Raw genomic sequence first — 24,651 nt, 5'->3', positions numbered from 1 at the left:
GCGGTACTTTTACAACACAGGGTGGAGAAGCTGGAATAACAACAGGAGGCTGTAGGCAGCAGAGGGTCATGGAGGGGGGGGTGTAGCTGGGAGACACCACGTCCCACTGTCACTGGGGTTATCAGACCTGGGGGAATCCGAGTTAATGCACCTTAAAGCTGTAGTTTACAGATTTTTTTTATGATGGATGGCTTCTACTTCCTTTGCCCTGACAATATTTTCCCCTTTGTGTGCATAAATCTGAATTTCTAATACACCTCCTGCTCATAAAGGTTTTCTCTAATAATGCTTTAATTTGAATGGTGGTGCATTAATTCATTCTGAAAAGATATCAAGCAAACAAACAGCAAAGGGGTTCTGACTGCAGGGCAGGCAGAGGAAATGTGAGGAGAGAATCAATGAAATAAAGAGTTTAATGTTTTCATCCAATGGTTAGAAAATTTATTTGATGCCAGTATTTGAACTTCAAGACTGGGTAATATCTGAGCCACTTGCAGAGATATAAAAATGACCCAACATACACAAAACACCATTAAATTTAAAGCTTTGCAATATTTATGCTGTAATGGGAAATGGGTCCTGATAACAGAAGCTGTTGCCAAACAAAGGAAGTGGGCGAGCATGCGCCTACAGGGCAGCATCGTAAATCTGTTGCTTTACTGGTCGCCCTGGACCAGCTTTCTCTCACACACAGACAAATATAATTATGTGCACTCTCTTTTTCTCCTCATACAGGAAGATGGGAGTGGAGCCACCAACGTCAGCACACAGACAACCACACAAACACAACCCAAACATTACAAAAATCGAATCAAACTAGAATCACGTCATTTCTGCTCCGGGCTGCTCCGTCTTCTTTTTTCTTCAGGGAGGGGCAATATTTAGCACAACTAAGTCATGTAGCCAGTTGCCAGCTGTAATGTGAGGTGAGAGGTTGGACCAGAACTGCAGATTCACACTTTAGAAAAGAGATGGAAGAGACTACACAAAATTAACTTGTGTGTTGGTAAAGAGATATTATACTGTCCCCAAGATAAAAAACTCTCCCCAGGCCTGCCAACGCTGCTGGCACCCTTAATTCAGAAAGACCATTACAGGGGTGCAACTGCATGTTATAGCACAATATTTCATAAAACAAAATGCGACAACACACATCATAAACTCAAAATCTATATGGAATTTTGACAGTTATGTTCTTGTCCTTTGTGAGAAATATAAAAACTGTTTTAATGAACTTTTTTTTTTTCATGGTTTGTCATGACAAACTCCAGATTTGATATTTGATAATCACTTTTTATTGGTCTGGTCTGGCTTCATGAGACCGTGACCTCCAGCACGCACTGGAAGTGTGAAGCAGCGGGAATGAGAGTTAGTACCTGTAAGTCTGAGGCCATAGTGCTCAGCTGGAAAATAGTGGACTTCTCCCTCTGGGTTGGGGGTGAGTTGCTGATCCAGGTGAAGGAGTTTAAGTATCTCATGGTCTTGTTCATGAGTGAGGATAAAATCGAGTGTGTGATTGACAGGCGGATAGGGGCAGTAATGCGGACGTTGACCGGACCGTTGTGGTGAAGAATAAGCTGGGCTGAAAGGCAAAGATCTCAATGTACCAGTCAGTCTACGCTCCAACCCTCACCTATGGCCACGAGTGGTGGATAGTGACCGAAAGAATAAGATCACGAATCCAAGCAGCCAAAATGAGTTTCCTTCACATGGTGGCCGGACTTAGCCTTAGAGATAGGGTGCGGAGCTTGGACATCCGGAAGGGGTTCGGAGTAGAAATGCTGCTCCTTCATGTCGAAAGGAGCCAGTTGAGGTGGTTCAGGTATCTTATCATGATGCCTCCAGGGCGCCTCCATTTGGAGGTCTTCTGGGTACGTCCATCTGGTAGGAGACCCCGGGGCAGACCCAGAACACACTGGAGAGATTATATATCTTATCTGGCCCAGGAACGCCTCTGAATCTCACCAGAGGAGCTGGGACACGTCAACAAGAAGAGGGATGTCTGGACCGCCTTACTGAACCTATTGCTACTGCGACCTGGTCTCAGATATATAGAACAAAATGGATGGATGGATTTTTTATTGGCTAAGTAAGTTACACACGCAAGGACTTTGTCTCCGGTTCAGAACCAAGGCAGCTGTCTGTGGCAGCGCTGTCCCCACAAGGTGCTGCTCTGGCCATCGGGAGCAACTAGGGTTCAGTGTCTTGCCCAAGGACACTTTGGCATGTGGACTAGGGAGAACAAGGAATCAAACCAACCTACCAGTTGGAGGACAGCTGTTTAAAATACACAGAAATACTAGAATGTTTCCAGTTTTCATTGACATGTAAGCAATACAAGTCCAATGAATAACCTTAAATGGCTCAAAGAAATAAACGGCCAGGGGTAAAAGAAAAAAAAGTCACCAAAAACTAGAACTGTGTAGACTTCATATAAAACATGGTTCTAGAGGCAAATGAAGCCTTGAAAACTGATGCAAACAGTTGCTACAGGTCCCGACTGTTGTTGGTGACTGACAACAACAGATTACCTTTGTACAAAGGCAGCATTGGAACAGACTGTGTTACTGCCTCCTCTGAGGCATCGTGTGGAAAAAGGCCACGATCACGAGGAGTCAGAGCCTCTCAGGGTTTCACCCAGTAGCAGGGGAATGAGCCACAAGCACCAGGCTGTGGACGAGGAAAGAACAGTGATGGACCGGCAGCACAGGGTCCAGACTTTCCAGGTAAAGAGTGAACGCAAAGCAGCCGACGGGTGCAATGTCTGTAACAGAGCTGTCTGTCCAGGCTGTGTTTGGTTTCAGCTGTAGAAAGAGTGACACAGGTGTGTTTACCTGTGGGACTACACTGCTAACTACTGGAAACACGGAGGTGACCCCAAACTTTTGACAGATGCACTTAAATTACAGTGCTACAGTACTGTGTACTACTTGCTGCTAAAAATCTCATGTTGTTTTACAGGTGAGAAAATTACCACCAACTGTTAGTGATGACACAAATGATGATTAGTAAGTACGGAAAATCTCAATTTACTGCTCTCTGCTGAGTGAACATTATATAGGGACGAGTGAACGAGGGAGAGTTCAGACAGACACCCACTCCGGAAAGGCATCACGTAACTCCGTGCATCTCTGCTCGTCTCAAATCCTCAGTCGTCATAGCGACAGCAAGTCTCGAGGCAAAGCCGAGAGAAGGGTTTCTCTGTGTCGCCTGTGTTTCTCATTCCAGTCCAGTCCATGCCTCTCACAGCCAGGGACTTCAGCGCTGACCGATGGGGCCAAGGGAAGGCAGAGACACCCCCACAGAGAGAGACAGGATGAGCACCGCAGAGAAATTCACAGCAAGAGGCAGGAAAGAGACATTTAAAAAGATAATCAAATAAGTGTTTCAGAGGCCTTTTTCCACTGCAAGTCACAGGACTGATGTGTCTCCAGAGCAGCGTCAGGTCTCCTCTGTCAGAGGGAGGAAACGTCCTCGTTCCAAACCAGATCCCCTCACTGTGTTCGGCCCCGCTGTGTCCAGCTATTTAGAAGCAACAGTCACCGACATGTTCTGGTTCCACCTTCTTTAATGTGAGGAGCTGATGCTTTTCTTTGTCAGACATGAGAATCAGCTGAGTCTCTGTGGATCTGCTGGTTGGACACAACGAGACGTGTGGAGACGCCACCTTTGGCTCTGGAGAGTCACAGTGGGACTTTATCCCAGTGTCTGACATTCTGGGGATAAACAGATCAATCAGATCATCAGGATGATGATCAGCTGATTGATCAGTGACCCTGCTGGTTGGGTCTCCACTCAGTCAGTCAGGAGGCTCCTTTACTTTGTCACCAACAGTAATGCACAATAAGTCAGCATACAGCTTTCAATCCATACAAACACATGACTAGCTGAATCTGCAGCATCATTTCACACATGACCACTGCAGGGAACAAATAATTGGCAAATGTGTTTATTCACTGACTAAATGGAAATACGACCTGGTGGCTCATATAATGAGCAGGGGTGCTGTATATGGTATAGGCTGTTCCAGCTCACCGCTACTTATTAATCATATAACAGCTTTTCACATTACAGCTGGACAACAGGAGGGAGAGCTAAACAACCACAGACCACTGATTATCAGCTTGCAGTTGCTTAGCTCCTTCCTTTCATAGCCTTTTAATAAAAGCCAATTCCTCCAAGTGGCACAGCAGCTCCCTCCGTGCAGGCAGACACTGAGACCTTGGGGTGAAGTTAAACTTCCACCTGTGGCGAGAGGATGGGCAGAGTTTCTCACAGGCTGGCACACAAAGAGCCCCACTGTGCAGGCGAATCAATGAAGTCTGCCAGATGCAAGCCAAACACCTGGGGAGGGAGAGGTCACATGACTTCCAGAGGAGGGAGGGCAGGGGGGCTGGAGCTGGCTGAGACAAGATGGCACTGGCAATCTACTTTGGTCTGGCGAGAACTGACAAATACAGACACTTGAGCAGTCACACAGGAACATAATGAAGCATGGGAAAATGGAGAGCGCCGTGGGGAAAAGAGGGTTCATACTGCCGCTAGTCTGCTGCTCTGCGGTTAACCATTGCACTGGAAATGAAGGAAATGGGGGTGTGGGAACAGAGACAACTGCCTGGTCATACTCTACCATTCCCATCCCCTCAAAACTGTGTGAAAACACAGCCTAATAAGAGGAAGAGGAGGCTTTTTAAAATATCAGCCAATCTCCTGGTGTGTGAGGAATCAAAACTGTGGGTGAACCTAAACAGATCTCTTCAGGCCCACCAGCTCAGGCTGCCCCCACTCTGAGCCTCCCTTCCTGTCCACCTGGCGGCTGCAGTCCAGTCCACTGACCCCAGCCACCAGACAGTCTGACACATCTTCAGGGAACAGCACTCCCACATCTCTCCGGGCCCCCAACCCTTCCTCTGCCTGTCTGCCTGTTTGTCTGTCTGCCCTGTTTTGACTTCAGGCTCAGAACCATGCACTCTCATGCACAGCATTGTTCTTCTATAAACAAAGGGCTTCCTCTTCCCTTACAACTTACTGATGAAAGCAGAGCTGTGACTGACGAGTGCTGATGGCTGTGCTGGTCAGCCTTTTCTTTGGCAGTCTCTTGCTAATCTCTGAGCCATGTCCCAGTCAATCTCCTGTGACAGCATGCAGGGTAAAGTTTTGTCTTGCACACTGCCTCTGCAGGGCCCAGTCACTGTGGCTCCAGTAGGAGGAGGCTGACATTAGCTGAGAGTTGGAGCTTCCACTCAGGGCAAACCCACAGTCATGTAGCCACTCATTCCAACACAGGAAGGAAATAAGGCACAGTTCATGTTCAACCAAAAAGTTCCAGGGACTATGGAGCCTGACAAACTCAACTCAGGGACTTAGGCTGTGTTCCCTTCACAGCCATTAATGCTCACTTCTACTCAGATCTGATCGTTTTGGTATCTGGTCCCACTGCCACACGTGCTCAGACTTAACTGAAATGACACAGACTTAATCAAAATCCATCCGTTTACTAGAAAGACCAAGAGAAATTCATCATGACTGAGCTACTACAAATTACAGATCCACTTTGTAAGTGATAAATATGAATTTAACTGGTACTCTGGTTGAACTGCATGCTTCGTCTTTCAAACCATTCATAACATTTACAGTTATAGTTACAAACATATTTCTACCCTTCTTCTACAGACCAGACCTGTAAAATTGTCCATCTAGGAAGCTCAGATGAATTTTAACAACCCCCCCACCCAGCCCTGCTTTTCTACTACATTATTTCCTTAAAAGCCCAAATACAGAGTGGGAACCTATTAACTGGACCAACTAACGCTTTCTCTTAGCACCAATCTGTCTCAGCCTTCCTGTTTAATTTGGTGTTGGGATTTGGGTAGGAGACCAGGGTGAAGGGTCTTGTCCACCCCCCGACAACAAACAAACAAAAAACCTTGTTTAAGCCTCATTCCCTACGATGAACAGCCTTTCGTGGAATCCCCAACTTGCGTTTCTACCAGAGGAGGCAAATGGGTCAAATTTAATTCTGGGTGTAGTTCAACGCCCCAGAAAGTAAAAGAAACTTCCTAATCAAACTTCCTAATCCCTTATTGGCCAAGTATGTTACACACAAGGAATTTGCTTCCAGTACAGAACAGAGGCAGCCATCTGCGGCGCCACCTCAACTGATGGCTTTAACCGTCAGTGTCTTGCCCAAGGACACCTCGACACGTGGACTGCAGGTACTGAGATTCGAACCTTCATCCTTCCGGTTGGGAGACGGCTGCTCTACCCACCGCACTGTCACCGCCTTTCTGAAGGTCCAAGAACTATCAAAATCAAAATGAACTCAAGGGACTTCTACCCCAGGGAAAATTCTTGGACTTGGAAAAGTGCCATTAACAATTCCAAGTTGGAAACTTTCCATGGCAATTAAGGGGAATATATGGCAATTAATGGGAATTAATAAGAGATCTGCGGTCATTTATGCAAAGTGTATCATTCGCAAACAAACATTTTGTTTGGTCACAAGCAGACGTGTGCAAACTCTTGAAAATTCTAAAAATGACAGATTTATTTCTGAGTAGAACTTTAACGTATTCTGTCACTGAACAACAAAACAAAAAAACATGAATGTTGAATAAAACAAACATAGTCCGCATAATTCCCCCCACCTAATGTAAAATTCTGTTCAAAAATATAAAATGGAAGACTCCCCCATCACCCCCAAAAAGTCCCATGATAGCTAGCATCTTAAATTGTCAATGAAATGGTGTTAGCTAGTTTACATTTAGTGGCTAGCTAACTGCTGTATGAAACAGTGTGATTTAGTGTTTGCCAGTTAAACTTTAATACCAAAAATCAAAAAATATTCACCCTGGTAATATCATCAAACATATGTGACTGGATGTCGTCCTTGGGCTCAAAACATTTACATTACATTACATTTACATGTGATTGAGGACTGCACAGTGCATGCAGGGAGTGTAGGGGGCGTGACCCCAGTAGCCTTGCACTAAATATCATGCTCAACTGAATTTGCATTAAATCTGGTTGTTTTTACCACGATTGTGCTGTAAGATGTTTTTTCAAATACATTTAAATCCCCTGTTACAGGCTAATCAGCCATTTTGCAAATTTCCAGTTTATTCCTGTTAATTCCCATGAAAAGTTTCCAAATTTGAAAATTCCCAGAATTTTGCAACCCTAGTCCTGAGCAACAGAACAACTGGCTGCCATCATCTGGATCCCACTCTCTCATTAATGGGGCTGAATATGATTAATAAGACAAAAACCCCAGCTGGTTTATTGTTTACTTCCACAGTCTAATGCATGTCAGATGTGAGGTAAGGAAAAGCCGACACCTAACAAACAACCTCTGCATTATGAGGTAGTCCAGTGCCACAGAGTGAACCACGCCAGCCATCCGACGAGCGCAGTCTGCCCTGCTCATAACAAAAGTGGGTTACTTTTAAAGACTTGGCTACACCACTTAACTTTTGCCTTCAGTGCAGTCAGTCAGAACAGAGGGAGGAAGCAAGTCGAATTTCAGGGACTCAGTCCAGCTCTTCACAGGGTGCAGGCTGACTGTGGAAATGTGGTTAAGGCAAACTGACTAGTAGGCACTGGGAAAAATCTCAGCTTTGGCAGGTCTGTGCATCTTAGCAAATCCACTTATGTAATATGCAAATCTGATAAGGTTTTTTCTGGTCACAGATATTAGAGTCACTGGTAGCAGAGTGATCATGGAACAACTAACTGCCAGGAAAATCTCCTAATACCTAAACAGGCCTGCAATTTCCAAGATTTAGAAAATTAGGAAGGAAGGGGGGGGGGGTGACTTTGAATCCTTCTTTCCAAGTTTCAAAATATTATGGAGTCATTCATCTCCATCTCACACGTGCCCTGACTGAGGGGGGAAAGAATAATCTTGTCAGCAACTGAGGAGTGGGGAGCGGATCTGCCATGGAACATCAAAAGAAACCCGGTCACGTGATGTGCATTAGATACCACACAGCAAACACAAAAAACAAAGATGGCGACAAATGAAACGAGACTCCCAGCTGACTGAGTGGAAACACAACCAGCAGGACCACTGATCAATCAGCTGATCATCGTCCTGATGATCTGATTGATCCGTTTATCCCCAGAATGTCAGACACTGGAAAAAGTCCCACTGTGACTCTCCAGAGCCAAAGGTGGCGTCTCCACACGTCTTGTTGTGTCCAACCCACAGATCCAGAGACTCAGCTGATTCTCATGTTCAGGCCATCTGGGGACACCTGTTGCACCAAATCACTGCAACCAGATGAAAAGAATTTGAGGAACGTAAAGACAGAAGGTATAATAGATCCACCATAGCTTCTCTTCATATAAACGATGAAAGGCCATGACTAAGTGAAGCCATATACCAGCATGCATCACCCTGAGCACCTGCTGGAGAAGTGCTGAAACATACTGAGACGCTCCGAGGAAGCAGAGACCTGTTCTTCCAGGTGGGATTAAATATAAATGACAGGCTGCCGTTAGAAAATGATGCAGCGTTAAAGCCCAGTGATTACTGGACATTGTTAAAACCCAGGCCATCAGCCAAGATAAATAAATGGCAGGAAGTTACATGTTTTGGATTTATTTTAGGTGCCATGATGCATAAGGTTGGCAGTTTGAACAATGAACTGCTGCTGCTAGGTCAACGAGGACTGCAGTGACAACAATGACAAAGACTGAATGAAGAAAAAAGCCATAATCACATACAAACACAAAGCGCAACAGAGTAACATGCAAAGATTTTGATAATCATTTAACTGTTTAGAGTCCCAACGAAAAACTCCAACTCTCTGGCCCCAGCTTTTGGAATGTGAATATTTTCCAGTAAACTGAATATACTTTGGTTCTGAAGTGTTGATTGGACAAAACGTGACATTTGAAGGCGTCACCTTAGACTCTGAGAAACAGACAATTTTTAAAAACCCTCTTCTGATTTTTTTTTTTTTTTTGGCCCAATGATTAATCTAAGAAAATAAATCCATAAATTAACTGATAATACAAATGGTTCATTCCTAAATCTGACACAAAAAGAGCTGCATGATGAGTCTGTCAGCAGCAAATTAATCAGCAACGGCTTCAATCAAACAACTGTCAGTGATTTTTAAGTAAAAATGCACAATATTTGCTGCTTTTAATTTCTCATAAATGAAGATGTGATGTGACTCAGACAAATCAAAACATGTCACCTTCTGTGGGAAATGACAACATTTTCACTATTTCATATACAAAATTAGTGAATAATAATTAACTAATAATTGCCTTGCATGTTTACGCAAAATAAGCCACTTACAATCCTGAAACTACTGAAGTGTCACTGCTACAGTTCACTGACACCCATGGTGCTGAACAAAGATTACTTTCCAAACAAACCAGCCTTTAAAGACAAAAGCTGCCGATACAATTGCAACACATCCACCAGCTGAGGTGAAGTCTCATCTTCTATGGCACAAACCTGTTTGACCGCACAGGGAAACAACTCACCACGCACATCCACACGTGAGAGGAGAGAGGCTGGCAGCATTCTCAATGCGAGAACATTTCATCCATCTCACGTCACCTTTTCCCTCCGTGATACAGTCCACTGTAACTGCATAACGGGGAGTCCACCCTAACTATTTGTGGCTCCAAACAGTGAGAAACCATGGCACAATGGCAATTTTTAGCAGCATTCTTGTTACTCCTGCACAGTACATCACTCCCTCTTTCCACTCTGTGAAACAATGAGCCTCACAGAGAGTCATCCAGGCGAGTAAACTCTTCCACCGTACCATCACCGCTGCAGCTGAGTGAGAAGTCACAACAGTGAGCAAAGCAGAGCAGGGCTCGGGCTTCTGCAAGCTTGCACTGCAGTTGGCTGGGACCCCAGCGGTGAGTGTGAGTGGCTGCACGGCTCTCCTAATGCCTTGGCTCCTTTGGCCCCTCTGATGTAATGGAGGAGAGTAGAGGAGCGGCCAGGACTGAGCTGCAGTGGACAAAGTGGAAGGTATCAACTGTTTAACAGAAGCTAAGGACCACCACGCTGCCGAGTCCAAAGCCAGAAGGACTGCTGTGCTTCTCCACTTTGTTTTTCCACCCAGATCGCAGGGAGATTGAGTTTCTAAGAATGATTTGACAACTTCACAACTGGAAGTGTGTTACATCATTACCACACAGCCATACTGTTCCCTTTCTAACTTGTCAATGAATGTGTCGGCCTGAGAAGCCCCTCGACCACTGTTAACCATCACGACAGGAATCGCGTTGTAATCTTAAATGAAAGCATTGTGCAGCCATCTACTAACGTCCTTCTTTGTGATGCAAGGTGTTCATCAGTAATTAGCCATGAATTAGCCAGAGACATGACGGTGGGCTCTGGATCAAAAGACTGTAACCACATGCCACCATGTGCAGGTGCACACCATAAATAGCTTTTAGTATGTGCTGCAATTCATGGTTAGACTGAGCCACATTCACATCCCAGCTGAGGTTTCCCAAACCTGGTGTGTCCACAGCAGTGTGAACAGACCAGATGTCCTCAGACCAGATCTGGGCCACCTGCCTATGTGCTCCTAGACCTGATTCCTCTCCGATCTCTGACTGTGCAGCGCTGTCAGAAAAGTCAGATCAGAATCCATGTGGTTGTTTTAACATCTCCTCCTCTGGTCATACGGCCTGTCGTCATCATTCGGCGTCGGCCCCTCACAGACCGGTAACAGTAAACATGGAGGAGAGCGACAACAGCGACGGGGTCAATGGAGAGACCAGGACGTTCCACATGTGGTGGATGTTTATGGAGAAGCTTCTGATCAGGACAAACTGGGAGGAACATATTGTATCCCAGTGGTTTGGGAGGAAACTGGGCTGTCTGACTGTGGCACACACCACCTGGGTGTTTTCAAACCTGTGGAATATGATAAATGTTGCATTGACATTTGAAATTATGGATCTTAAGGATGAGCAATGAGTTTCAGGTTGAATAAAAACTGCTTTGTTGTATGGAGAATTCACCAGAATGCTAGTTTCTTAATTTATCCCATAAATGAACACACAGGTGTCTCCTCTGAGACTGCGAGCTGCGTCTCTGCTGCCTCCACATTGCAGTTAAAACAGTAGAAAACACCAGAATTTGTGTAGCTTTGGATGTTTTAATGAAAGAAATGTATCCTAACAACTTCATTTAATTTTCATTTAGTCATCAGCTTAAAATGACTTTCTCTTTCAGCTCTGGGTGTGGATTCATATGTGGAAACATCCCCAACATGAGTAACTACAGTTTCTGGCATCTGCCTGAGAACTGAATCAGCGGTTTTGGATAAGATGTTTAGTTTCATAATGAATTTCCTGTGAAAAAAAAAACAAAATCTCTTATCAACTAGACAAACACACTTCATCAGAGCCAATCTCAAGAGTCATCACGAGCAGACAATGAACACCGCGGGTCCTTGACCCTCCGCACATGTTTAGGATTCTTCTAAATCTGAGCAAGAGCGTCCGAGGGCAAAAACCCCTGTGGTGAAACATCACATTTCAGTAAGCCTTTTCTGTACTACACAGGAATCTGTATCTTCAGCAAAGGTGCCATTTGTTACGTGATCTGGTGTGAATATAAACATCTCTCTTCTGATCCGTGTCCTCAGAGGACTGACGCAGCTCAACTGCCAGGCCGAGGCACAGGCATGCGCCTCCAGTCAGCTGCTGGCTCCATGCCTGCTCACACAGTAACAGTGAGGACCTGATAGGCCCCCCATCTGCTTAAGGTTAGTCAGAGTTAACTGGATCAACCCATGTCCATCCAGGTTTAAAGCAGAGCTGATGTGTCGAAGAGCTAATCTCAGGTTACCCTCAGACAGCTGGGCAGGACTGCTCTGCTTCTAGGGCAAGTGAAAGGAGCCTTTCAAAAGCGGGTAAGTATCAGAGTGAATGACGCTTTGTGCAACCTTGCGTGTGAGCTCACCTGGGCGCACACTGCTGAGAAGTGATAATAATCACAGATGTTCCCACAAACAAATGGAGAAGGAAACAAGCCTTAATAACAAGTCAAAAGGGGAACAAGAGCTTCAGCAGTGTAATAATTAGAGAAAAGGGATGTGCCGTAACAGCCACTGCACTCAAAACGGTGACAGAGCCATGAGTTCTGTCTGATTACAGGCATTACAGGATTACAGTTACCGTGCCTGGGAGGAGTCATAGCATTCTTATCTGTTGGGTTGCAGACAAGAACTCAGTGGAAGACTCCACAGAGCAGAGTAGAGCTGCACGATGAATCGTTTTGTGAGCATGATTTAGATCCCTGTGTGATCTCGGTCTCACATGACAATGAGTCTGCTGTGTTTGCGTTAGGAGGGAGATGGCAAACATCAAATCAAGTGCTGCCTTTTCCTCACATGGCCCTAGCAGATGCTAACAGCTAGCATGGCATTTGGAAGTTGTAAGCAGTTTGTTTACGTGCATATAGGCCTATAAAACTAAATGACATAGATTTCCAGTAACGTTACACGGTGACCAAATGGATAAATGTATAAAACATAAATGTGATAAATAAATGAACGAACATAAAAGTGATAAATGCACTAGCCCTCCTGAAACACAGTTGATATTATTAGCTAAATACTTATTGGTACGTTGGCCAAAGGAATAATCCTCTAATCAAAAAAGACAATCGAAAGATTAATCATTGCAGCAATGAGCTTTAATCCAAACATTTTCAAATCATAAAGCCAGTATCGCCTGCTTAACCCTGTGCAGTAAAGCCCATTTTTCCAGTCTGTCAACCAAACAAGAAAGCAACAAAAACAATACGCATCCATGAATGTGATGTGCTGCGCAGCCATGTGAATAACAAAATGAAAATGGCTGATGCCTCTTCAGTAAAAGACGGTGCCAAATACTGAGGGTGTCTGAAGTCAAACAGGGTCCTACATTGTCCTTTGAAATGAATGTAGCCACCGCTGATAAAAAATACCCCAAGTGGAGCTAGTTTGGGAAACAGGGAAGAAACAGAGGGGTCGGGGCAGTGGGAAGGACAACACGGAGCACAGCCAGGTAGGAGTGACAGGACAGAAACCTGAGGACTAGAATCGGTTTCACTCCCCTCCCTCACACTCAGCGCTAATGCAGGCCTGACTGGAGCCAAGCCCGGCCGGCAATCGGGCGAGGGCGGGGTACACCCTGGACAGGTCGCCAATCCATCGTAGGGCTAACACATAGCCGAACAACCACACACACACACTCCTATGGGCAATTTAGAGACACCAATCACCCTAAGCAGCGTGTCTTTGGACTGTGGGAGGAAGCCGGAGTACCCGGAGAGAACCCACGCAAGCACGGGGAGAACATGCAAACTCCACACAGAAAGGTCCCGGGTGGGGCCCGAACCCAGAACCTTCTCGCTGTGAGGCAACGGTGCTATTTACTTTAATTAAAAGTAAAAAAAATCTTTGTGTGTAACATCTTTCTGTGTAAGTATCTCATGTTACAACGTGGACACCTGCGGCTTATAGACAAGTACGGCCTCTATATGTACAAACGTTTTTTTCTTTTTAAATTTTTATATTCAGGTGTGCTCAATAGTCCGGAAATTACAGTACTCTGCTCGCCCTCTAACTAGTTCTCAGACACTTGACAATGTTAGTTTTGACTCAATTAGCGAATATACTGCATTTTTAAAATCTAAATTGTATTTTTTCTCAAATTAGGTGAGTTAAGCTGGGAGTCGGCGTTGTAGGACAGTCTAAAGCATAAACAGAGAACAGTGCGTTGTGTCCTCTGTTCCCTCCAGCTCCAGATGAAACGCAGCCTCTTTTTAAGAGCCTTTCTCCCCAAACCACACATGCCACCCACTAATAAAGCCCACAGCATGCTGTTATAATGCAGTGGCAAGACAGAGCCGTGAGCCACCCAGCAACACACAAGACACCCAACAACCTGCTCGGCAATATGACTGCAATTCTTCACTTTATTATTACAGGGAACCTCAAAAGCAAGGCCCTGGGCTGGTCTGCTCCCCACCTGTCGGGAGTGACGTTTGGACAAGTGTTCGGGTTTGAGGAGCATTTCCTCCCTCTCCCCCAGCTATATCTGAGCTCCCCCCAGGCCGGTGCTGGCGGCGGTTTGTCCTCAATGAGGAGCAGCTGAACCAACAGGAAAGCCAACCCAACAACTTAAAATTGTGAGAGGCCCTCAGCAGGGGGAAGGAAAATGTTTACAAATGATGTGCAATAATTGCTTATTACTCCCCCACCCTTATCTGTCTGTCCTGGTCTTTTACTGCTGTGCTTTTGTTTTCTTTCACGTTGTTAAAGCTAAATATGGAAAGGTTTGCTCAAAATGTATGTTGACGACGGGCCAGCAGGATCAACAGTCCACCACACGCAGCTAATCGCGGCGTATTTACAATGCGTCCTGTCTGAACACCCAGATGGACCCAAATCACTTCCATACAGCTACTCTGTAAAACTGGCTCTGACTGAGACCACATGAATCCACCAGCTCCGACCACATTAAAACACTCTTGATTGTCAGGTGCTGTGCCTCCTTAGCCCCATCTGTGCCCAGCTCTGGGGGTCTGTTCTTCGCTGAGCCAACATCCAAAGGCCCCTGTCTGTAGACTACAGTCAAACCAAGCTGCATTGAAGACCCACACTAAAAAAAGAGGGCCTTAAGCCTTTCACTGAAAGCCACACACTGGGTCAGTGTGAAACCCTGGGGCCTTTGGCGCATCTTTAAGATAAGTCTGTTTTATTCTCAAGCTGCATCTGTGCCCATTCAACTGACAGTCGTCCTACAGGGGAAAAGAGCCACGAAATTTAACAGCTATTTCATCAGAAACAACAACGCTGGTCCCCGTGTTTGTACAATCAGCTGCACTACTACAAAATCCTGATCATCTGCAAGAAATTGGAAAGAGAGAGACAAAACAAACTAGAGAGAGAGAGCACCAGAGAGTGGAGGAAGCTGACTTAGTAAGGGTGGGAGTGAAATCTGCTTTGGACTTGGTCGGGGGGAAGAAGCGTACAGTCAGAAAGACCAGGAGTGACTCAGAGAGGAAGAGGTGGGAATGTGAATGGAGAATTCTAGGGAATCCCACTGAGATAGCACTCTTCGCTAGCCTGCGCCGCACCAAAGAATTTAGATGAGCAAACCATATGCTTAGCAAGTCACACTGAACGCCGGGCTAAGACAAAAACAGCAATAAACATCAAGAATCTGAAACAGACCAGAAAAAAAGATCACACAAACAGCAGTTTATGATTCTTCTGTAAGTGTTCCTGGGCAGACAGTGTATTCAAAGGGCAAAGTCAGAGCATCCTTCACTGTGATGTGGTCAGCAGTGGCTCACAGTCTGTGATGGGCCGGAGGGACGTGCTCTGGTCTCTGCAAAGTCTCAGTCACATCAGGGGGAACTCTGTATGTCATCACATTTATGGTTGCATGGAAAATGGTGCAAATTGTGCCATGAGCTATGTCTAAGTATGATCAGACAAAGCACAGAGCCGTGCTTTAACCGTGTAATTTATGACTCAGTGGATGGTGCGTGCTATGCCATTAACAGTGTTTGTGTATCACATAATTTAACAGTGATCAGCTGTAGAGTATAATAGAAAACTACGCCATGCAGTCAAGGGGCAATTCCCACCACAACTGTTAGTTTTAGCAGCTTGCTTGCTGTATTTTTCCATTTTAAGAGTGGGCAAACATCTTCAACATCTGGCTCAAATGGACAGAGGGGTTGTCAGCTAGGACAGGCATCTATAACACAAAGAGCAACAGGCCTGTCTGAACCCAGCAACTCATCGTTCACCACCTGCCTGGAAACCAGTTCATCTGCACCTATGTGTCAGCATTCAACTCGCTACAGATGACAACATGCAGCTACGATGTTGCAATGATGCTCTCTGGGCTCCCTGTGCGGCAATCTAATCAGCCCAGTATACACAGCTGTGCAGTGCTAAACAAAGACACACAATCACAGTGTGTACTGAAGCCTCTCTGCTAAAACAGAGCACTTGGGCTTTACCAGCAGACGGCCGCCTTCCTATAGAGGCTGCTCTCAGCTCTGTTCTCCAAGAAACAGGAAAGGGAAGGCAGTGAGATCAGCTGTGGGACAGGCACAACATTACATAACTCAGAAAGAAATTTTCGCTGGGGAGTTATCGCTGGTGGTACTAAAAAACAAATCCACCGAAGGACAGAGTAAAACATTAAGTTGTTTGATGAGGAAAAAACTAATTTCATAGCTATGATATTTAGTCTGGAGTGTTATCAGCATCAAGAGGAAAGGTGGTCCAGCTCCCGCCATCTTTCACAGACTCGCATTCTTAGCATTCCACCTGGAGACCAGTGCAGACAAACTGACTCACACAATAATAAAGTTCAGAGTTAAAGTCATGTATGAAAAGATTTTGTGTGGACATCAGTGACCAAGTAAGGCCGGTAGGTTGGAAATGTCTTGCAGCACCAGAAAACCAATGATGTAATGTTGTGCTACTGTGAATGACATAGACGAATCTTTGTGGCTACACAAAAAGGTCATTTCATGACAAACAATTGACAGCAATTAAGATATTTAATTACAAAATGAAATTTATCAGTGGAGTAATGAACAAGTGCTTTAAACTTATGACATATAAAGTAGGTCCTGTCTGATTAATGCTTGGTGCCCAGTGTTTGCACAGATCCTTTCTGATTATGTTGTGAACCTGGCTGATATATGATACTTGTGTAACACATTTCAAAAAGCTTGCTGTCCTTGGCCACCTTGATTAAATCCACCTCATTACTCCTTGTTCTCTCCACATATTCCTATCAGAACCAGCACCAGCTTAAATATTTAATTTGGCCCTGACAAAATCGCTGGCTGTGGAATCTGATTCAGGCCCGATGCTGGATGCAGATCAGACAGAGCAGCTGCCAGCTCCTTCTCCCAGTCAAAACACTGTGCTCTCATGTGAACCTTTCTACTGTTTGTGTTGAAAAGGCTCAAAGCAAACAGCTGAGGGAGTCAGGGAAGGAGATGACCAAACAGACCAGCAGCACTGCATGTTACTCCACAACAAATGACTCAGTCTGAAAACATCCAAGATTATAATGCAAAAGTATGATGTGCACTTTGGATTAAGCTGCAGGAACACAACTGAATGACGACCTGTGACACACAGAGGAGGCAGCTGTCTGTCGGGGCAGCTATGGGGCACTGCTCGGTGGCTGTTGCAGACTTGTGACCCCTGATCTGAGCTTGTTGTGGCATAAATGCTTGTTTATAGCTAGCTGGCTAAGCTAACGTCAGCTAGCCAACTTTGTCTGTCAGAAGAGCAATCTGATAACTGGGCTGTACTTTAAATGTTTAAATCTATAGGAAATATCAAATGTAACTGCGTGCTAAATGTTTTCCCACATTTTGTTTCATTAGTCAGTCACCACCACCACCACAGAGCAACACAATATATAGCTAGCCGCGTTACTTCGGGACCCGTGTTATAGCTGGTGGTGGCTACTGGCGACAATCTCAAGTCTATTTCCAAGAACAATAATATCCAAATGCACCACTACAATAACTCCACATGTTTTTTCCTAACAGTGACTAAAGGTGTGAAACTATAATATTTGAAATGTATATTAGCAGTTAACAAAATCGTGGAAATCACACGATAGAGAACCGGCGCTAAGCCAACTCCAGAGCCCATGGGAACTGCTCCAATCCAGCAAATACACGGAGCCTTCCTAGCTAGTGTGTGGGGGAATAGTTGGGGATTTAAAAGCGCCGCAAGCTACCTGTTAGTCGCAGTTTGACGGGGCCATTCCGCCGAACTCCTTGGTTAGACATCTCCTCTTGGTTCCAGCCCCCAATGCACGTTGTAAAATTGTGTCTTTAAATGCAAAAAAATAAGGTTTATGAACCTCTTCGCCAGTTTTAGACGGTAATGGAGTCAAGGCATCGTAGCCCGGATGTGGAGTGAACTGCCATAGCGATCGCTCACAAATGCGAAAAAAGGCAAGAATAAAAACCGAAAATTGTTGGTGTATTACTGCTGCAAAGTGCATTTACTAAGAATGACCGCTCCCCGGGGAAACGTATGCCCGAGCTGCAGTGAAGTGGCGGCGTTTGTCTTCACACCTTCCTAAGGAAGGAGCCGAGTCCTCCTCTCCGCTCGTCCGGAGCTGAACTGTGGAGCCCTCCGGTGCGGATCCGCTTCAGGAGGCGGTGGTTGGAACTGACCGCTGACGACAACACACTCTGGGGGTGTGAAGCATTTCTCCGACATGTGGCACCCGGCAATAATCCACACACGGCTCCCAGACTTGGTGATGAGCAGTCCAGATCAGGTTTTTACTTGGATGGCACGAGTAAAACCCGCTCCATGTGTTTATGGGAGTTTATGACTTTTTGCAGGGGCGTAGCTAGACTCTGTAGAGCTCTAGGCCCCACTTCCAACACAGTTACTTTAAGAGGTTAAAAAGACAAGGCTGGTGATTTTGTATCAGTTATTTTCCATCTCATACAAAAATTAAAACCATGAGATTTATTGGCTGGCAATGTACATAACCAGGTTTTTTTCCCCATAATGTCAAATCATTCACTTCCGTCAGACAACACCGTCATGGATACAAATCATGGATTTTGAGGGTACACTTAACTGATGAAAACGGTACCCAGTAGTTCACATTTGCAATTTGGTGGACTACAGAACCGCTAGAATTAGTTTTGGACCTGAACAGGTTAAGTATCAGCTCCACTTAAAGCTTCACCACCCAGAACCAGAGGTCCACAGATCAGGTCACATTCAAAGTGCCAGTAGTTTTCTGCATATAAAATCAAGTGAACTGAAGTTAACTAGGTACATATACATATACATATATACACACACACACACACACTTGTTGTAAAGGGAGAGAAAGTATTTTGAGACAGGTTAGCATCTATGAACAGACTATTATAACCTACTTCCAATTACCGTGAATGCTATGTATACAGGTTTTTTCTGTGAACATGAACCACTTCAAAGTACAATACACCTGATCCTCACACAATCTGGCAACTTTATTTTTAGTCATTTTAAAACAGTATGTACAGTACATACAGAAGAACATCAATCACATGAACAAGAGACAAACAGTAGCAATGCGGGTACAGTACAGCTGAGGGTAGAGGTAGTAGAACGTCTAGAAATTGAAAGTGCTCTGGTTTTCACTTGTGCTGAATGCATAACCATCAGTCGTTACTGCTGGGGCCACACTCTGCACCACTTCTTCCTGTAAGAATCAAACATACAAAAACAATAAGACCAATCATAAGCAGTTAAAGTCAGTTTAGACATCTGAGGACACCCACCTCTCCAGAGAAGTATTTTTCAATGAGGTTGAGAGCTGCTTTGTAGACCATCTCATTCTCATGAGCCTGCAGAGCCTCGATCCTGTCCAGTCCACCACATTCTTCAATCATCAGACTCAGCTTGTCTGCCTCCCCGATTTTCTCCCCAGCCTGATTGGAAACCACATCAGAAGAAGCATTCACAACCATCTGGCCAGCTCCCATCAGAAGTAAGTGGACTTATCAGATCTGACGAAAACCATACTCACCATGAAGATATTGGTGATGGCATCCAAGATGACAAGGACAATTTTGCTATCCTTAGATGAGAGCAGGTTCAGAAGAGGCTCAAGTACATTGGCTTGAACAAGGTAAACCACGTGCTGAACAGTGCCCCCGCTGGTGAAGTTAGTCACAGCCCACACAGCCTCTTTCTGGGTCTTGTAGTCACCCTGCAGACAAACCGAAGGGGTTAAAAGCTGGAGATGTAGTCGCCTGTTTGACAGCAGTGCTCTGAGGAAAAATGAAACAAATTCTGTTGATAAAAACACACCCGTGTGAGAACTTCAACCAAATATGGAATGAGGCCTGCATTGATGACCTCCTGGATTTGGGAGTCCCTCCCGGCCGTGATGTTGGACAGAGTCCAAGCTGCCTCCTTCTGAACACTGGCTTTTTTGTGGCGCAGCAGTCGGGGGAACTCAACCAGGGCCCCGGCATCCAGCACCACCTGGGTCTGCTCATCAGTTCCAGTCACAATATTGCCAAGGGCACGCAGTGCGGGGGTCTGAAGGAAGCGTGAAAGTGTAAAACCTGAGGAGTTGCCTCAAGGTGATGATACACTATCAAACTACATAAAATTGTGCAGAGGCTGCACAAACTGACATGTTTCTGATGGAAGCGCAACAGACAAAAAAGGAACAACTAATACGTACAATGATGGTCAGTTCAGGAAAGCTGAGCAACTTCACCAGGCGAGGAACTAGCCCCGCCTGGACCACCACCTCAATGCGGTCATTAGCGCCATCTGTCAGGTATGAAACAGCCCAACATGTATCAGCCAGCACCTCCGGGTCGTCATGGTGTAGCAGACGAATGAGAGTGGGTAACATCTGTTGGACCGCAGTCATAGGAGGGGAGGGGCTCTTGTTGCGGCAGAGGTTTGACAGCGTCCACGTCACATTCCTCAAATAGCTGGTCTGCAAAGAAACGAGGCGACTTCAAATTGGTACATCAAATACTGCCAGTATGTTTTTCCTCTAAACGGCCATGCACTGCTCCTACTATAAGAATGGGAATCAATTCCAATCTCTCTTTCAAATCTCTTATTTAAAAAAAAAACCCACTCCCATCAGGATGAATGCAACAAATTTGAGGTTTGTTAGGGATTCAATGAACATTAGAATGGCCACGCTATATTTAAATGCAGTGGTCATTTCATATATTGGCTAACCAGTTGGACACAAGCTAATAAAAGTCCACTGAAATCACTTGAGACTCTAAAGAAATGGACTTTAAAAGTCCTGCACCAGAAACTGAAGAGCTTTCATGTCCATTTTAAACTAAATAAGGTATTTTAATCTTTGTGGCTTTTAAAATTCTACACAGTACTCCAACACTCTGGATTGTTGTTTATTTTCTTTTTTAATAATAATAATAATAATAATAATATTGACAACTACTGAATAATACTGATAACTATTTAACGCCTCCTTGTTTGCTTTAAGGGTGCATTTTAATATCTGGCCAAGGACAACAGATGAAAATTAGCCTCGTGGGCCAACTTTGGCTCATTTACAGTTTCCTGAGCACTGTCCCTGTCAGATATATTAAATAAATGAAAGAGGAGAGAAGGGTCTCAGTTTGACACCAAGCTGCACTGAGTTGGGTGAGAGCTTCCCCTAGTGGCTCATACCAACGATAGAAGATACAGTAGGTGCGTGCACAAGGTGAGCAATTTGAATGACCATTTCAAGAAACTCTCATGACTTGATAGATTTAAAAAAACACTTGGTTTTATGCACAACACTCACACTGAGCACAGAGTAGTCAGGCAGTGCCAGCAGGCTGAGCAGAGGGGCTATGGCTCCGTGCTTGATGACCCGGTCTCTAAGAGCTGATCCGTCACCTACACAGAAAAAACAGAATATGACCTTTACCACCTACCAAATACTCAATCATATCTAAAGACAAAATATATCAGGTCAATTACCAGCAATGTTTCCTAGGGCCCAGACAGCTTGCTCGCTGATGTGCTGGTGTGGGGATGTGACCAGGCTAATGAAGGCAGGGATGGCCCCACCCTCCACAACAGCCGCCGTCTGATCAGTTGTCCCTGAGGCAATGTTGGTCAGAGCCCAGGAAGCTTCAAACTGGATCGGAGGGGAGTCTGTCCGGGCCAGGAACGCCACAAACTTGGGGATGAGCCCAGCCCTGATCATCTGATCAATGGGAGGGTGAGTGTCGCGAGACAGCAGCTTCCTACATTCAGACAGTACAGTGAGTCACCGTGGCAGCAGCTAGAGGTTTCTGACCTGTGCTTTAACAAACGGTTACCGTGCAGCCTGTGCAGCCTGAAGCTGGGACTCTGCGTTGCTGCTGTTCACTCCTGTGAGGATCTCTTCAACTGTCCACTGCTTTAAAGCCTGCACATGGTTACACACCATGAATGGTGAATTAAGGCACGAACAGGAGACAAGCATGACATGCAGAGCAACATCCCTGCTAGCTTTAAATGCGTTTATAGAGCCGAGGAGCTGAGGAACTTTTAAACCAACCTCTGTTTTTGCTACGGTTCCTCTTATGTTCTACTGTATCAGGGTGGGCACCAGAGATTAGATTCAGTACCACATTGGATGAATAAATCCATTTATCCCAGACTTAAACATGTACAGCATTATTACTGAATTATAGTGGTGCTTTTTTAAACAAAGGTTAACACCAGTGGAAATAAACAGCCTTTAATGCCACAGTGGATTTAAAGGCCTACCTGGCAGTTGTGCGTCCTTTCCTGCAGAGGAGACGTCGCCTCTTCAGGATGCGCAGACACATTTCTTCTTTTGAACATCTGGTCATCTTTCTTCGCCTTGCGGAGCTCGACGTTCACCTCCACTCTCCTGCGTCGAAGCTCCTGCGTTGATTTCCACAAACAGAGTTTAAAAATCGCCAGCTCACACTGGCGGGTGATGCATCTCGGACATGTTGGAACAGAACTTACACTGGCATCTTTGCCTTTGTTCTTGAACTTGTTCAGACGAGCGACGTTCTCAGACATTTTCAAGTGTCAGAAGCTCAGCAGCACTGAAAACTAACTTGTCGGGAGTTTCTCCTGCAGATAAAGTTTAAAGAGTTACGTTAGCATTCACATAGGTGCCTCATGATCCACAAGACAAATGACACTCGTGTCGCCTGCTTACATTAAAACAGACCTACTACAACTACAAGCCAACTCGAGTTAGCAAAAATGGAAAACGCCGCAGAAAAACTAACATTCCTTTTAAATCAGACATTTAGTCCCTCCGAGCTGTACTCACCTAGACTCCAGAAGATGTTCAGTTACATCCGAAGTCCCGCACAGACCTTTAAATTTCTACAACAAAGCCTTCTGATTGGCCTTTTCGAGCTAAAGCATCCAGCCGCCTCCGTTCATTGGCCGGTTTTAAAAAAATCACGGAGCGCACAGGAACTGTCGTCACTCTAAAAACCTATCGCGAGATTTCGGTGCATTGTCTTTTTTTAAACTTTATTCAACAAGAAGAATGCAGTACAGTCATCCAAAGATACAAAGATATAAGAGTGTATTCAACATACATCCGAGGTTTTCTATGTGTGAATTTACATTTGTGAATATGAAACTTAGCCAATAAAATTAACAAGTTACAGACATATACATATGAAATCAGTTTGTGGATGATCTGAAGTGGGAAAAGGTCTGCCTTTTACCTAATCTTTACTGAGTAACTAATAAGGTAAAAGAGGTTTCTTTTCAGCTTATTCACAGAGTTTATCCAGTGAAAGTTTATTGTAAGAGGTTTAGAGTAGATATTGACCCTATGTGCACTTTCTGTGGTAATTCCCCTGAGACTGCTGTTCATTTATTTTGGTATTGTCGTTTTATAAAAACATTTTGGTTTGACTTTTGTGATTTTATACATATAAATATTGATAAGGATTTTATTTTGTACTGGAAGAATGTTCTGTTTGGTTGCTTAGAAACACGATTCTCATCTCATGTATATGTCTGTAACTTGTTAATTTCATTGGCTAAGTTTCATATTCACAAATGTAAATTCACAAATAGAAAACCTCTTCTCTTGGTCTTTTTAAAAGAGTTCAAACAATACATTTCTTCAATATTTTTTCTGATAATACAAAGGCCATCAAAACAATTAATTTATGCACCTTATTTAAAATTCCTGGTTGGTGAAAAGAAGAGAGTTTCACTGGGATCTTATCAATATTATAACTGCATACAAGAAAGAAATTTAAGCCACCAAACTTAGACAAAATATGATTAGGAATTATATTCCAAACAGATGTTGAGTTTTGAGATAACTGTCTTATCCAGTTGACCTTAAAAGTATTATTTAGAGTAGAGAAGTCTAAAAAGTTTAATCCACCACTTTCATATGTGTTCATAATAACAGCTTTTTTTAATATGATGTATTTTATTTTTCCACAAAAATTTACCAAGCATCTGATCTGATGATTTCTTTACAAGTTTTTTTTGTCAAGATCTAGAGCTAACGCAGCATAAGTTAAACCAGAGATTCCTTCTGCCTTTGTGATTAAAGTTCTACCTCTCAGGGAGAGATCTCTTAATAGCCATTGATTAAATTTCTTTTTAGTTTTTTCAATTATGGGGGAGAAGTTTAAATAGCATCTTGAATGTTGGTTTTTGGTGATTAGAATGCCCAAATAGGAGATTTCATCTTTAACCAGAATACTATAAAGAATGGAAGTATTACATTCTTTTATTGCCATCAGTTCACATTTTTTAATATTAAGATAAAGACCGGACGCCCTTGAGAATTCTGCAACTGCTTCAATAGCAATAGGTATTTGACTTTCTTCCTTTAGGAAGAGAGTCGTATCATCTGCTAGCTGAGTGATAACTAATTCTCTATTCGTGATGGAGATGCCTTCGCTTTGTATAAATCTAAAAATAAAATAAAACCATCATCTATAAGATCAGGATAGTACAAAATATCTAAAACAAGTCTAATATTATTTGTAATATGTCTGTTTTTCATAAAACCTGATTGTGACTCTTCAATAATTGAATTCAATACAGATTTTAGTCTTTTAGCGATAAGTAACGCCAGTATTTTATAGTCATTGTTTAA

General features: G+C 44.2%; 2 protein-coding genes across 3 annotated transcripts in view; both read right to left on the bottom strand.

Annotated features, from left to right (window-relative positions):
* LOC109973501 (E3 ubiquitin-protein ligase SMURF2-like) overlaps positions 1 to 18,357 on the bottom strand; it is a 37,428-nt gene extending 19,071 nt beyond the window's left edge. Inside the window, exon 1 of one of the 2 annotated variants that reach the window (XM_020623152.1) lies at positions 17,770 to 18,357. In XM_020623152.1, coding sequence (XP_020478808.1) covers positions 17,770 to 17,821 — 52 coding nt within the window. In that variant the 5' untranslated portion in view covers positions 17,822 to 18,357. Of the gene's footprint in view, positions 1 to 9,501; positions 9,580 to 17,769 lie in introns of those variants that run through there. The other variant, XM_020623153.1, reaches the window with a different exon arrangement.
* Positions 18,358 to 19,012: 655 nt separating this feature from the next.
* On the bottom strand, positions 19,013 to 22,944 carry kpna2 (karyopherin alpha 2 (RAG cohort 1, importin alpha 1)). The gene is made up of 11 exons (XM_020623151.1): positions 22,840 to 22,944; positions 22,524 to 22,634; positions 22,296 to 22,436; positions 21,863 to 21,951; positions 21,519 to 21,787; positions 21,340 to 21,434; positions 20,242 to 20,505; positions 19,860 to 20,093; positions 19,576 to 19,758; positions 19,328 to 19,477; positions 19,013 to 19,248 (listed from the first exon to the last, which is right to left on the bottom strand). The coding sequence occupies exons 2-11, from the start codon at positions 22,578 to 22,580 to the stop codon at positions 19,159 to 19,161; spliced, it is 1,572 nt and encodes a 523-aa protein (XP_020478807.1). The 5' UTR covers positions 22,581 to 22,634; positions 22,840 to 22,944; the 3' UTR covers positions 19,013 to 19,158.
* Between the last annotated feature and the right edge of the window lie 1,707 nt (positions 22,945 to 24,651).

Source organism: Monopterus albus, unplaced genomic scaffold (genome assembly GCF_001952655.1).
Source record: "Monopterus albus unplaced genomic scaffold, M_albus_1.0 scaffold292.1, whole genome shotgun sequence".
In the NCBI taxonomy this organism is placed as follows: Eukaryota; Metazoa; Chordata; class Actinopteri; order Synbranchiformes; family Synbranchidae; genus Monopterus; species Monopterus albus.
Note: the sequence above shows the minus strand (reverse complement) of the source record. Positions and strands in the feature narration are given on the sequence as shown.